Genomic DNA, 15,238 nt, shown 5'->3' on the forward strand with positions numbered 1-15,238 from the left:
AATTTCTCCCGTTCGGCGGTGCTGGTGTGTGTATCCTGGTTTGTGCCGTCTGCTTCAGGTGGCGCTGCCATGTGGTGGTTGGGGGCTGGGCAGTGCTGTTCGATGTGGTGCGGTTCCTGTTCCCCGCGTGGCTGGAGGGGGGTCGAGTATGTGCACTGCATCTTTTCTTTTTCTGGTCTGGGATCTTTTTGAGGAGTTGAGTGTGCCTGTCCATTGTCCAGGTTCAGTGCTGGTTTCTGTTGGATGACAGCATGGGTTTCTTTGACAGTGTTTTCTATGACAGAGCTGGTTGGGTGAAGTATGGATATGGAGGAGATGGTGTGGTTAGTGGAGCGAAGGTGTTGAGAGAAGCCTGATTTTGGTGTGTCTTTTTTGGAATATTTTACGTGTTCATTAATCTGTTCTTGGACAGTGCAGATGGTTCTGCCAACGTAGGTGTTGTGGCATTGGCATGTGGCCTTGTAGATGCCAGGGGATGCAAACTAGGGTAGGTAGTATCTCTTGAAATTGGGTAGTGCTCTTCCGATTTGGGATATGGGTTTGTGTGCCACTCGGATGTTGAAGGGTTTGAGGGCCTTTGCAAATTTCCCAGATGTGGTGGGGTGGTATACAGAAGCGATCCATTCGGGTTTGGAATTTTGGTTTGCGTTATCTCTGTCTTGTGGGTGTCTGCGATGGGCTTCTGCTTTTGCACACCACATGGATGGTTGGCGTTCGGTGTAACCGTTGTGTAGTCCTATTTCAGTTCCGCAAGCTATTTCTTCATGGAAGTCATCTTCTGTGCAGCTGTGTGTGAAGGCTCTTCTGTAGAAGTTCATCCATACTCCAGCTTTCTGTTTTGGTGGTTGGTTCGATTTTGCATGCATGTACTGGGTGCCCGAACCTGGTTTCCTGTATACGGACGTGATGAATTTGTCTTGGTGTCGTTGGATGCTTAGGTCGAGAAAGTTGAGGAGGCCATCTTCTTCCCTTTCTACGGTGATATTTATGTTGGGATGTATGCTGTTAAGGGCAGTTAGGAGATGGTTTAAGTCCTCTTCCTGTTTGTAAATGACTAGGGTGTCATCGACATACCTTCTGTGTGAAATTTTAAATTTCACGCAAGTAATTTTAAACCGCGTTTACCACATCTATGATGAATGGCGGTATTGTTTTCTGGTGACAGGCGAGTTATGGCACTGATGACTAGTGGAGATAATTCATCTTTGAATGAGAAAAATAGAAGTGGGGAGTGAAAAAAATTGAGAACCAAGATCGGTTTGTGATAAGCAACAGGTCCTCTGAACCCTATAAATTTTTATGAGAATTTATGAGAATTCGAGGAAACATTTAAATGTTTTGAGAGACTGGAGGCAGACATGTCGAGCATGTTTGCATTGAGGAAATGTGTTGGTCATCAGTTCACCTATTGGATTCCACTTATCTGGGCCTCTCATACATAGATACGTGCTAAAAGAAATAAACGTGAAATTAGCTTACCACAGTCTGTTCTGGTAAAATATCTGCAGGATTAGTCCAAAAGACAGATATACCATTCCCAACAATTACAACGTCTGTGTCGTAGTATCTTTCACCTCCTGGGAGCAAAGTGTACCTCTGGGTAATGGACAGATTTCCTCCGTATGAAGTAACCTATAATAAAAACGAAACAATAACAGTTGAATATATAAATGATATGTTATCACAGCCACACAAAGTGGTCATAATTACATGCATTAATTATCAAAATGGACCAATCAGGTTCTTCATAGAATGTTTACTGTTTAATGCTAAATCAGTAGAATATAAATTTTATATACGAGTGCTTCATCTACATTGGTTAAAGTTTTGCACTAGCCCATTTAAAACAATTGCTGCTACTGTATTTTGAAAATTCAAAAATTTTCATACTAGTGGTATCCCAATTTTACATTCACAGATTTTACATTTTCCCACATTATGCATTCAATCCTGATGGTCGCAACATAGTGAAACGTTATACAGGGTGTATCATAAGTAACAGCACAAACTAGGGATGGGACTGATTAATCTGTACTCTATCGGTATCGGCCGATATAGGCATATCGGTGTATCGGTTTATCGTTAAAATTACCGATCCGACATATCGATAAATATCTTATAATTTAGTGAAATATTCTGCCATTTTCTTGTAATTTTTATGGGTAATCTCGATGCCCTACTTTCTAAAAAAGTAATTTCTAAATATTCAACTTATTTTGCACTGTTGTCACTTCGAAACACACTTTTATTAAGGAGATCAATGAACATTTCAGGTTCTTCAAGGACCATTTACAACTTTATATCGGATTGGTAAATTTTATATCGGTACTTTATTGGTATTGGCCAAAATTTCATATTCGTCCATCCCTAGCACAAACTGACACAGTTTTACAAACGATGAAGTCAGTGGCAGCCTGTAACCTCACATTCGCAATTATCTCGAAAACGGCTCGTTTGCAGACCCATGTTTACTGAGACTTTTTTGCTTCTATTATCGTGTACTTTCAACTGTGTCAGTTTGTGCTATTACTTATGATACACCCTGTATATTTTACTTTTTCCAGCATTTTAAGTTTTTACAGCTTGTTCGGCCCCTTGAAAATCATAAAATCGAGGTTCCACTGTATGTGCATATGTTATTACTTGTATGTACCACATATTTGTTACTTCTACCATTAAGATATTAACATTAAGAAAATGGAAACATATAAATACATAAAATAATAGCAATAATACATTACATATTCTGTAAATTGATATAAAAGCTTGGAAAGTTAAGAGTATTCAAATAAACATTCACATCAGCATATTACATTGATGAAGTTATGATTAAAAGCATATAAAACATTTGAAAATTACCAGAATGGTGAGAAGAGCTTACCTTGTTACCAGTGAAGAGCGGAGGCAGGGACCAGAAGAGTTGCTGACTTCTTCCTGCGGTTGATGGATATGTGTAGCTGATTTCATTTTGGGCAACATTTAGATTGAACCCATCCCTTACTATCAAATTTCGGTTCCTGAAATAACATTTTCATAGTCATGTTTATAATTATTATATCTTTACGCAAATGGTAATGGATTTCATGTACATGTGTAAGGAATATGAATAATTAATGGCAATTTTTGACAGTTAATGGTATAGAGGAGAAGTTCTTTAACTTTCCTTTAGTACAACCCCACTTAAATATCTCTTGTTGTGAACCTCCAGAACTTGACCTAATATTTCAAGTGCACCAAATATTTATTCAAAGTTGATCATCAAGGGTTCTTAACTACAAATGATTTTACACACAAGTATAATGCTACGAAAAGAGCACTCTTACACACTTCCAGCAAGTCTCTTTGCAATAGATCCCAGAGACTTGGAAAGGACTTTTCCTTGAATGTCAGCTTCAGAGCACTAAGGACTATACTTGGCTTATTGACAATATAGAAATTTGGATTTGATAATAGTCATTTTATATTATGAAGATTTGCATTATAAACAATATAATTTCGCTTAATAAACAATATAAGTTTGCTTAAAAACAATAGTCTATTTTCCCAGGACCTTTGCAGCAAGTATGGAAGCTTGTAACATTTCTTCAGGCCATCGTACAATAATAAAATAGAAAGACAAATAGAACAGGGAAGTAGATAGGGAATATGATAGAGAAAAAGGAAGATGGACCTAAATGGAAGATTGGGATGAGAAATTCATCGACTGTGAATTTTCTGGTAGTCCCTTCTGACATGGGCTTACAGACTTCACTTTGCCCCACAATATTCAGGTTTTATTTTACAAAATGCACATTCTGTACAACTCCCATGGCTGCAAACCAGTCACTCAGCATTGCTGGCCTCAAGATTGATTGATTGATTGATTTAATTTTTTTGGGTGTATCAGCACTTTGGGCCATTTTGTACCCTTCAATATATTCGGGAAATATTCCCTTATCTAAAACTCTTACTTAAAATGGTTACAACAAGGGGTGTAAAAAGGCATTGGGAAAAATTAGAAGTGCAAGGTTGTAAAAGGGCCTGTACAAAACAATCTCAACACATTAAAAAGTCAGAATAAATTAAAAGCTTCCTCACAAACAGTGGAAGAGACCAGCTCTTCGTAAAAAGCTTAAGAACACGTGATAACATTCGGTCGCCATGGAGCTTGTTCGCCATTACTGCATCCCATTCATCCTGCCAAGTGTCAAGAATGCGACCACGAAACATATTCTTTAAGTCCCTAGCTGGCAAAAGAAGGTCTCATAAGATGAAGAACCTCTGGACACTTACGTATCTAACACTGGATGATCAATCTTAATTTTAATATAATTTATAAATAAAGCACTCACCTGTCCACAAGTGTGAAGCCATGGTTGCTCTCGAGGATCGGCATCGGAATCTGAGTTCTGAAGAGGTTCGAGGACTGGCAATCGTCTGTCACTGCAGAGCAGAAGCACTGTATGCAGCCATCGGGGTTGGCCTCCAGCAGTGCAAAGGTTCCTCTTCTGCACCTGTCACAGTTTCTGCCTTCAACATTTGTCTATGGATGATAAAATGTAAGCATTTGTAAACAAAGTTCAATGAAAAAACAAAACAAATACCATTTCTCCACTGTTACCCTAAAAGTTGCAATGGTTTTCACGAAGATCTAGAAATTATTAGAAAATAAATAAATAAAATTGGATTACATTTATTTCATCCACAAATCACACGTTTGCATTTACATGATGTGATATCGGACATGTCAATTTGTGTTCACATTACAGTATACATTGTACTAATACAATGAATTACAATAATATAGTGAGTTGATACAATAAAATGTTATCTTGGCCTATTATAGTTTTATGCTGGAAGGAGTGTACTCATATTAGTGATACAGTTTTTATTACATAAAAGTAATACCAGTAAAACATGTTGAAGTTACAACATATAATTAAGATTAAATTAAATATTGTGACATAATAAAAAACTGATTGTACATAATGGTTCGGATCCCACTTTAAACTGTCAAATCCAGCCCTATCTCTGAATAAAGTGGACTTAAAACAATAATTTTTAAAACAAACAACAAAAATTCTCTTTTTTCATGGTAAAAACTACAGAGACACTCATTGAGGTGGTGAATGAAGACTGTAAAATTTAACAATCCTGATAAGATATTCTTCCATAGCCACTTCATCTGTTTAAATTAATATTCGCGCATCCAGAAACTAAGTTTCTCACTCACCCACATTTGGCATGCCATGCGTATTGAAACCGATTTTTCCCATGCGTGAGAGGCACATGTCCTGGCTAGTGAATGTCCTAGCAGACACCTCCCGAAAGTCCTCAGTAGCATCGCGACAGTGATGAAACATGGCGGCTCTTATTCCATCTCCCGCCGAATGTGATGTTCATTCGGTGATCAAGTTCTTGAACGCACAAAACATACAGCCGATCGAAATTCATCATCAGCTGTGCCAGGTGTATGGGCCAAATGTCATGAGCAAGCAGATGGTGCGTAGTTGATGCAAGACATTTACTGAAGGCTGGCAAAGCCAAGTGGGCGGCCATCGGCCGTTACGGACGAGCTTGTGGAGCAGGTGCAGCAGCGCAGATTGGAGGATCATCGCATCACGATCACGGAACTCAGCAGCCATTTCTCATTGTTGCACGACATTGTTACCAAATGCCTCTTGTTCCGGAAATTGGGTTTCCGGTGGGTGCCGAAACAACTGATGCCCGAACACAAAGGAAAATGCATAGGCATGGTGCTGACATTTCTGCAGCGTTACCATGATGACAATTTTCTCAAATGGATCATCACAGGAGATGAAACGTGGGTTGCATACAGCACAGCAAGCAGCAGTCCATGCATTGGTGTCACAGTGGATCTGATGGACTGTGTCGGTGCGAAAAGTGATGTGCACGGTGTTCTGGGACAGACAAGGTATTCTGCTCATCGAGTTTCTGCCCAGAGGTGAGACTGTGAACGCTAACCGTTACTGTGAAACACTGGGGACATTGCGACGAGTCATTCAGAATAAGTGACGTGGTAAGCTCAGTGCTGGGCTGATCTTGCTGCACGACAATGCGAAGCCGCATATGGCTAGGTGCACTGCAGCCCTTCTGGACAGGTTCAGTTGGGAGGTGTTAAATCATCCATCTACAGCCCGGATCTTGCTCCCACTGATTACCACCTGTTCTTGCACCTGAAAAAGTTCCTGTCCATTCAACATTTTCAATGACGCAGGTATACAGAAGTTGGTCCCACCCTATGCCTGAATTCCGGCGGGAATTATGTTGACAAGTAACTGGACAAGTGCTGTATCTGTGGCAATAAATCATTGAATGAAATAATGTTTCCTTTTTGTGCACGACCCCAGGGAAACTTACTTTCTGTATGCACCTAATACATCCATAATACACTGAAAAACCTATTAAAATTATGCTCTGACACACTAATTATGGAGAATCTTTATGAGAAATATGCATCTAATTGGTAAGACATTGGTAAAATATATCTGAGAAATTTATGTCAATTAAGTTTATCAATTAGAAAATTAACAACTCTACTTGCCTTGCATACACACTGCCGTCCGTCTGGGCAATCATATGTTGTGCTGCCTCGTGGGTCACAGTTGCAGCCAACAGGTCCTCCTGTTTCCCGACAATCTGACGGTCTTCCTTGAATTGCATCTCCTTCATAACCCTCCTCACAATATTCACAATAGTCTCCTGTAGTGTGGTCTCTGCAGTTCTAGGGAAAGGAGGAAGTAATCAAAATTAATTTTCTATAGTTTCTTCAGAACTATTGAAATTTTTATCAAGATACACTATAATGTGATTGGCCGGTATGATAATTTATTATACCTTCTGCAAATAAACAGTACTAAAAATCTTGTTCAACATTATGTTTGCATCTTAATTAATTATAGATTCACATACAAGAAAGCCAGCTTCTAATGTTGGAAATTAGACAAGTACTTACTAATAGGAATAGGAAATATCTCCCATACAAATGTAGCAAAGTTTTTTAAGAATTAATTTTGTGATTTTTTTGTATTATTTGAACTCTAGGTAGCCAAGAATGCTGCTGCTCATTATTTTTTCAAGACATAATAAATATTTTGTAACTATCTTCGAATTTTCCAATTCTTTCACAAAAAGTTTTACATTCCTAGAACAAGAAGTATGGTTACTTTCTTTGTGAAATATGATTGCACATATATTTTTTGTATATGAAATTAATATTATCTCTGAGATAATAAATAAATAAATCCCAAAGTGTTTCACATTACAACAAATACCCACCTCGATTATTTCAATGCGTGCCCATTTCAGATAATAAAATATTAAATATTGATTACAGCAATGGAAAAATATTTTTGTGAACTTTTAAAATTTACTACAAATCATTAACTCTGACAAAACTTATTTTCCATTTTTACACGTGAATTTCTTTCGCGATCGATTTCGCCACCTGTCTGGTGGCTTCGTTAGGCGTGTACTGTCTTTCTGCAGGTGGTGTGGTTCCTTCTTCTTCCGCTTGTGCTCGTGGTGGCGGTAGTTGACATAGTCCTTTCACTTTCTGCCGTTCCCGTGCGGGCGTAGTGAAAGTACGTGAGCTCGAACTTTTGTTCCGTCGGAAGTGCTACAAACAAAGAGTGCTCCCCGACATTCTTGCGTGGAAATCATATCTCGCTCCTGGTCTGCAACAAAAGTGCAAAAAATTGGCCAGTTTTGGGTGTTACGATCCCTAATAAACCAGATGCATAGTGAAATTGGTGCCCTAGTGAAGTGTGTTACAAGTTGTGGTTCAGTTTATACGAGTTTAGCAACCACATGGGCTGCTGTGACTTCGACAAAATTTTGCAGAGCAAGCTAAGAAAATTGACATACGACAAGCTATACACCCTAAAAAAAAAATAATCTCGAAGCTTGGTGGAACCTAGTATCCATACCCCCCCCCCCTGCAACCCCCTCCACCTCATTTCACGAGCCAGACAGCCACCCAAAGATCATAAAACCTATCGAATTGTGAATTCCTCATTGAGATCGAGTGTATCCTAAAATTTGGCTTCAAGTTTGCACAAGAAAAAAAAACTCAGTGCTGGGCATCATAGCCTCTGTGGAAAAAGCTGCATTCCTTGCTAAAATGCCAGAAGAGGGGCAAAACATGAGACAGTTGTGCGCAGCCATCCTTGAAGAGCACCTACGTGCCCCCCCCCCCCCCCCCCCCTGCCCCTGCTTCCCGTGGTATGCTTAAGCTACACTCCAAACTTAGCAACAAACTTCGGAAATGCAAAAAATGGCTCTCCTCCAACAACCACTGGTGCATGTGTGCGGACAAAGGAAACCAATATGTAATAATCCCCAAGGAAGCTTATTCAGCAAAAATGACAGAAAAACTCAACTCTGAAGGTTACAGAATGCTTGACTCCTCCCCCCTTGAACAAAATACACCAAGAAATCAAAACAGTTGTCGACTCATTCCCCCTATTCACAAAGGAGGAGAGGAAAACCTAAAAGTTCACGACCCGCATATCCCTTCTATCTACGGCATTCCAAAAACCCACAAACCTGGAACCCCCCCCCCTCCGTATAATAGTTGCCGGCTTCAAACATCCAGGAAACCGCTTTGCTAACTAGTTACAGCAAGAGATCAGTCAGCACAACCACCATCTGAAATACTGTGTCCGAAATAGCCAGGAAATACAGAAGGTCAATCCGCGTATATGTGTCTGATTTTGGACTAGCACTTACCTTATGAAAATCCACGGGATCACCATCGGTGGGCCTCAATGTGATCACCGTGTGTCTTGGCAATAGCCCTGCACCGTAACTTCCATTGTAGGAGGCTACGATGAAGTACAGGAAGTGGAATCTTCTGCCAGTCCTCCTGACAGGCTTTCCATAGGCCCCTTAGAGTGGTGACACGATGAGAGGAAAGTGCCCGTTTCAGTAGACCAAACCCACAGAAATTCATGGGACTCGCACCCGGTGACTTCACCAGTCTATTGAGAAATGGAATACCCCGAATGCCGATGTCTGTTGCCATATGTGGCAGAAAGTTCTTAGTAGAACGAGATGTATGTGATGAGACTTTACACCGATAGGCCTCACTGAGGTAATGTTCATGGCTTTTAAATCCTTCCGGAGGTTTAATTTCTCACACAGGGTGTGGTTCACAGTTGACTGGGCCACGTGGAGTCGTGTGGCCATCACACGTTGCATCGGGAGGTTTCCTTTAGTGCCATTCGATGCAGTTCCGAGACACGGGTGGCATCACTGCAGTGCATGTTCCCTTCCTTGTCCCCCTAGTGGGCGACTAAATAGCTGGAACCTCGTGGTTTTTATGCCGCTTGATTATGTTCTTGATAGTCGTCGAACCCAAGGTGCATCCATGTTCTTTGCACTGTTTCTGAATTTTTGACACAGAATATTTGGCGTGGAAAAGTGCAACTACGTACCTTTCCCAAAAACGGTTCACCTGTGGAGCCATGCTTTTAACCGGTTGGATCGGTCTATTCTGTGCACAGGCGTGATGGTTCAAAATTGGACACATATACGCGGATCAATCTTCTGTAAAAGAAATGGTCACTGGATACGTGGGGGCTCACAAAATAAAAATGGCCAGCATAGATGTCCAGGAAATGTACCCATCCATACCAAGAAGCCTTGCAATAAGTGAGAACAGGAAGTGGCTATTAACTAACAAAAAATACTCTTGTAAGACTGAACTAATCATATCCCTCCTGAAAGTTTGCCTGGAAACCTCTGCCCTACCGTTCGAAGGCCAATACTTCTATCGAGAGGGAGGCCTGGCCATGGGAAACCCCCTTTCCCCTATCCTCTCCAACATAGTTATGAATGCAATAGAAACCAATGTCTTGTCCTCACCACTCCTTTCCGGAATTGGCTACAGATGGTATGCTGACGACTCCATTCTTCTTTACAAAAACCACGAGCAATTGCAAGAAGCTGTACGATTATTTAACTCGGCCCACGCAAGCATCCACTTCATACCAGAGGAAGAAAAGGATAGCACACTAAACTACCTGGATCTCGCCATAAGCAGAAAGAATGACAAATTAAATATCAATGTGTACAGGAAACCCAACTCAGGAACGCAATACATCCACAAACTTTCCGGTCACTCTGCACGGCAGAAAAAGAACATTTGGATCAACTTCTTCCAGAGGGACATCAACCTTACCTCGGAACCCAAAGACCTGCAAACTGAATTCAATCATATCTCCCTTGGCATCAGCAACGGGTTTAGCCAACAGGAACTCCTCCACCTCCTGGACACTACCAAAAGAAGAAAAATGAACCAACCACGCCCCCAGAAAGAACAGACTAGAGAAAAATGGATCGGCCTCCCTCGACATCCTGGCCTAACCAAGGAAATTCAAAAAGTTCTACCAGGCACAATTTCAAGATAGCAGACCAACCCCCTCTTTCCATAGCCTCCCCTCTAACCCATTTCAAATGATATTACACCAACCCCAATGCAAGAAGTGGCATCTACATGATCACCTGCACATGTGGAGGCAAGTACGTAGGTATGACAAAGTGCCGGCTCGATGATAGGTTCAAGGAGCATGATGCTGACCACCAACATGGGAGGAGAAGAACAGGCCTTTCCTGCCACCTCATAGACGAAAAACATAACATAGACTTAGCCAAAATAGTCATGCAAGCAAACTCCCCATTGGAAAGGTTTTCAAAGGAAACCTATGAAGTAGTGACCACGCCCGCCGACCTCAACCCTAACCCCGGGGCCCTCATTATTACTTGGCTTCCTGCTATCAGGAATATGCGCACCTACCCAACCTGCTCCTCCCCCACGACAAGAAACCAAGCACGGACCTCAAGCATTCACAAAAAAACCCACCTGCAAATGCGAATAAGTGCTGCTCCACAAAAGCAGACGATGAGAGCAAGAACCGCCGCTTACAGCGCCAAAACCCTGTTGCAAGGTAAAAGAATGAAGCACTACGTCCGCACAGGAACAGCTGAAAGCGAAAGGACTACATCAACTAGCGCCACCATGAGCACAAGCGGAAGAAGAAGGTACCACGCCGCCCGCAGCAAGATAGTACACGCCTGACGAAGCCACCAGACGGGTGGCGAAATCCATTGCGAAAGAAATTTACGCGGAAAAATGAAAAGTAAGTTTATCAGAGCTAATTAACTATCTCCCTGTAACCACCAGACATCTTTAGATACAATACAAATCATGTCACAAAAACAGCTTTATGAAGTAATACGTTATTTTTGCTGTCTTGGACATGTCCATATGATTCTTTCAAATATGAATTTCACTTCAAAAAACAAGACAGATATTCTAAATTCTGAGTAATAGGTCTATTTATAATATAATAATTTCTTAGTTTTATCCCATTGTTTAAACTGTGCCGGGTGTAAATGATCAATCAATTGAATTGAACTCCCCCCACCACTGATCTCAGGGGAAGCTCTCCACCTGAAACACACAAATTAAGCTTAAGAAATCAACTACTTTCCTAATAGTGCCTGTCTTTGTCTAGGCCTAAATACACTATACAGTACAAAGTCTGCGGGAAACAGAATTTCATCAGTGGTTGACTGCCTTTTCTTTGATAAGTTCTCTTGTTGACTTGTAGCCAGCCACGTTTAATACCTTGCATTCTGCTCCCCCCCCCCCCCATCCTTTTGCCTGTCCGGACTAAGAAAAGTCCGGCTTATCAGTGTCCGGATTAACGAGGTTTTGCTGTAACAGTATTCTAACTCTGTAACTTCAGTATATTCATTGTATGTTTTATGTTCCTATTTTTTTTGTATTGTAACAGTGATTTTCAGAAAGTAAATGGGAATTGCAATATGTATTTGACAAGTGTTTGTTATGAGAGTGGCCTATGAGGCTGAAACATGACCGCTCAATGAAGACAATTCTATTCTATTCTACTGAATTCGAAAGGAAAGAAAAAAACTTGCACTTACGAAACAAACTCCAGTTTCCGGGTCACATTCTGTGGAGTGGCGATTGCAGTTGCATGATTCGCAGAGTCCCAGGTACAAACCTTCCAACGATCTTGTGTAGCCCACATCACAGTCTTCACACGAGAGACCGCGGTACCCAACAGGACAACTGCACTGCTCTACGGCCAGAGCTCGAGATTGTCCTGTGTTTCTTTCTTCAGAAATATCCAGTGAAACCCTTATTATCCTGCAAAATAGAGCATTATGTATAAAAACTCAGAAATAGTCTACACACACAGTGAGTTATTGATAATTTTACTTATCTGATATTTCTAGAGCTGAACGAGTTCCTCTCCCTCTAATTTCAAAACATGGCATGTCAATGGAGGCCTGCGATTGGTTCCACAGCAATTGATGTCATACATAAAATTAGGTTTATTCCTCCTGGCACCTAACTGCAAAGCATAGCTTGGATGCCACTGGAACCTAATTAAAAGTTACAGGTTGATTGATTTGCTTTATTTCACTTCGCTTTTGTGCCACCGTTGGCTAATTTGCAAAGATGGGGATAAGTGATGACTAGGATCCAGGACTTTATGTCCTATAAAACGGAAAAATATGTATGTAATAATGTCACATAAATTGGAAAATATGTCAGAAAAATGCAGTAATATTTCCAGTAAAGCCAAAAATATGCACAACAGTACTCTCGAATTTCTCCCATACCCGATAGAGTAGAGTAGGGGCTGTAATGGACTGAATGTTATTTTTACTTTTGAATGATTTTTGTGAAAAGCGAAAAAGGCAAAGAAATGAGAACGAAACTTCTTCACTTCCCACACAACAATGAGAGAGAACATTTTTTTTTCAATAATAATTGCATGGCTATCAATTGTCGGCGGGATAAGAAAAAGTGGGGCACTATTGTTTTGTACTAAGAAAAGATGGCATCTTTCTTCCTACGTAATTTCCATATCCTGCCATCGACAATATGAACTATCTGTTGTGCTAAAGCTACGAACAAAAAATTATGAAATAACCGATTATGTGCAAGAGAATTACGGAATTATACAGAAATATATCTTATTACAACAAAATTGGAGAAAAATTTGTTGTAAAAACACAAAATTGGTGAAATATGTCAAAATATGCTTTGTCAAGTTTGTCTATTTCGGTTGATTTTCATCAGATATGTAAAGATATCACGCCAATAGTAGAGTCGAAGCCAAATGAAAAATATGTTATAACATAAAGTCCTGGGCCCTAGTGATGACATAATGAAATTAAGGAATGGACACTCACAAATATCCATGCCTGGGCTGGGATTCGAACCCGGGACCCCTGGCATTGTAGCACAATGTGCTAACCACTCTGCCATGGGGACCAGCTTAAAAAAGCTACAGGTAATGTCAGTGGAAGCAATCAGGGGTTGGAGGCCAGTTGCCTCCACCTTATTTTCCCACTTTTTGACCCTGTAATGCTGAGCATTGTCTTGGTTCTTGGTCCCCCATTTTGGTATTCAAACATCGCAACTGGGTTACGGCACTGCCTTCTGAATTTTCATGACATGGATCCTACACATTCTTAATCTTAGCACCATGTTACCAACTAAAGAGGAGCTTCTTATAATAGCAACATTCCTACCTTGGATCACTGTCCCTAAGAATCAAACCAGGAGCTTCCACACAGCAGTCACATGCCCTACAGACCAAACTACCATGAGTCTTACAACAGGGTGGTCTCTCTAGGATAGTCATAAAATTAAAGTATAATTCCTGGTTTTCAAGGCGAACTTTGCAAAAATTCAAGGGCATACAAGCATATGATTTCTCTATTTTAACCTTACCGCCTCTCACCACACACACAAATATATTAACAATATACATGTTCTGTGCAATTCCAACGTATCCAAAAATTATAAATCAATACAATTGAACGGTATACACACAAGTCACACCTTTTACGGGATATTCTATAAAAAACTGTTCATTGTACAAGAATTTCAAATTTACCTAAGCAAATATCTTATCTTGCAATTAACCTCCCTCTTCCTTCCTCGGTTACCTCACAGTGGGGGGAGGGAGGGAGGGAGAGAGAGGAGAAAGGGATAGAGAGAAAAAGAGAAAGGAAAGGACACCCACGCACACCCACACCCACTGGTAACCCCTCTCCTCTCTTCGTCCTTCTCTCTCTTTTTCTTTGTTCTCTGCTCTCTCTCTCTCTCTCTCTCTCTCTAGGTGTGAGAGAGAAATAGAGAGAGAGTCAAATTCTCTCTCTCTTCCCACCCCCCCTCTCTCTCTCTATGGCCTCTATCTCTCTCTCTCTCTCACCTAAACTTCTCTTTCTCTCTCCTCTCTCTCTCTCCTCGATTCTTTCTCTCTTTATATATTGTTTGCCCCTCCCATTGCAATAATCTTCCCTAAATAAGATCGATTTTTCTGTAAAGAACACTAACAAACCAAACGGATTGAGAGATACAGGTTTTATTTTGCACACAGTTTTCCTCTCTTTTTTCCCTGATACAAATAAAAGCTAAAGTGTAAAAAACGTGCCTCAGAGCATTAATAAATATGTATAAATTCAATGGGATCTACAGTAGATTAATAAAAGTTGCAATTTTTTCACGTCTACGGAGAAAAATTCAAGCAGAATTCACGCATAATTCCCGGACCTAATAATTCACGCAAAATTCCTGGAATTCAATGAATTCCTGGTGAGTAGCCACCCTGTACAAACACTATTTGCCCAACAAAAAAAATATATACTCACGCAGCTTCTCTAGTGTTCGTTGTGTATGTTGCCTTGATAAGTATTGCATCCAAGTCTGCGAGAGCCATCAGCATGTGTTCTCTGTTGGCTGTCTGGCCATCTGGACGTTGCCAGTGTTGCTCGTACAAGGATACAACAATAGTTTGTGGCCTGTTTGGTTCTATTTGCTCCCGGCTGAAGTAGAGTAACCTGATATCATTGCCCTGGAACACAAAAATAATCAATATTAGGCTTTAAACTATAATCAAATCATGTTATCATAATAGCATATATATTATTACAGGTGGTGACACTTCATGAATTTCTCATTTATACAAGGTGTGGCTAGAAAAAAACCGGATTGATGTTGCTGTCGACAAACGGCAAGCGCGTCAAGGATAAGCGGTGCTTGGGTGTATAACATGATATCTTGCCTACCGGCTGTGTGATTGCCCCGGGTGCACGGTGCTCAGTTCTTCTGTAGTTTGTGGACAAAATGAACCGTACATCTGTGATCCGTCGGAAATTAAGTGTAAAAATGGAACAGCGTATCAATCTG

General features: G+C 40.6%; 1 protein-coding gene across 19 annotated transcripts in view; it reads right to left on the reverse strand.

The window, feature by feature from the left end:
* Positions 1 to 15,238, reverse strand: part of trol (terribly reduced optic lobes) — a 1,072,318-nt gene that overhangs the window by 161,538 nt on the left and 895,542 nt on the right. For all 19 annotated transcript variants that reach the window (XM_083114888.1, XM_083114893.1, XM_083114886.1 and 16 more), the window contains 6 exons: positions 14,701 to 14,903; positions 11,953 to 12,178; positions 6,545 to 6,724; positions 4,332 to 4,522; positions 2,882 to 3,017; positions 1,480 to 1,632 (listed from right to left, as the gene is read on the reverse strand). In XM_083114888.1, coding sequence (XP_082971014.1) covers positions 1,480 to 1,632; positions 2,882 to 3,017; positions 4,332 to 4,522; positions 6,545 to 6,724; positions 11,953 to 12,178; positions 14,701 to 14,903 — 1,089 coding nt within the window. The remainder of the gene's footprint in view (positions 1 to 1,479; positions 1,633 to 2,881; positions 3,018 to 4,331; positions 4,523 to 6,544; positions 6,725 to 11,952; positions 12,179 to 14,700; positions 14,904 to 15,238) is intronic.

This window comes from Lepisma saccharinum, chromosome 29 (assembly GCF_977018435.1).
Source record: "Lepisma saccharinum chromosome 29, izLepSacc3.1, whole genome shotgun sequence".
Lineage (NCBI taxonomy): Eukaryota > Metazoa > Arthropoda > Insecta > Zygentoma > Lepismatidae > Lepisma > Lepisma saccharinum.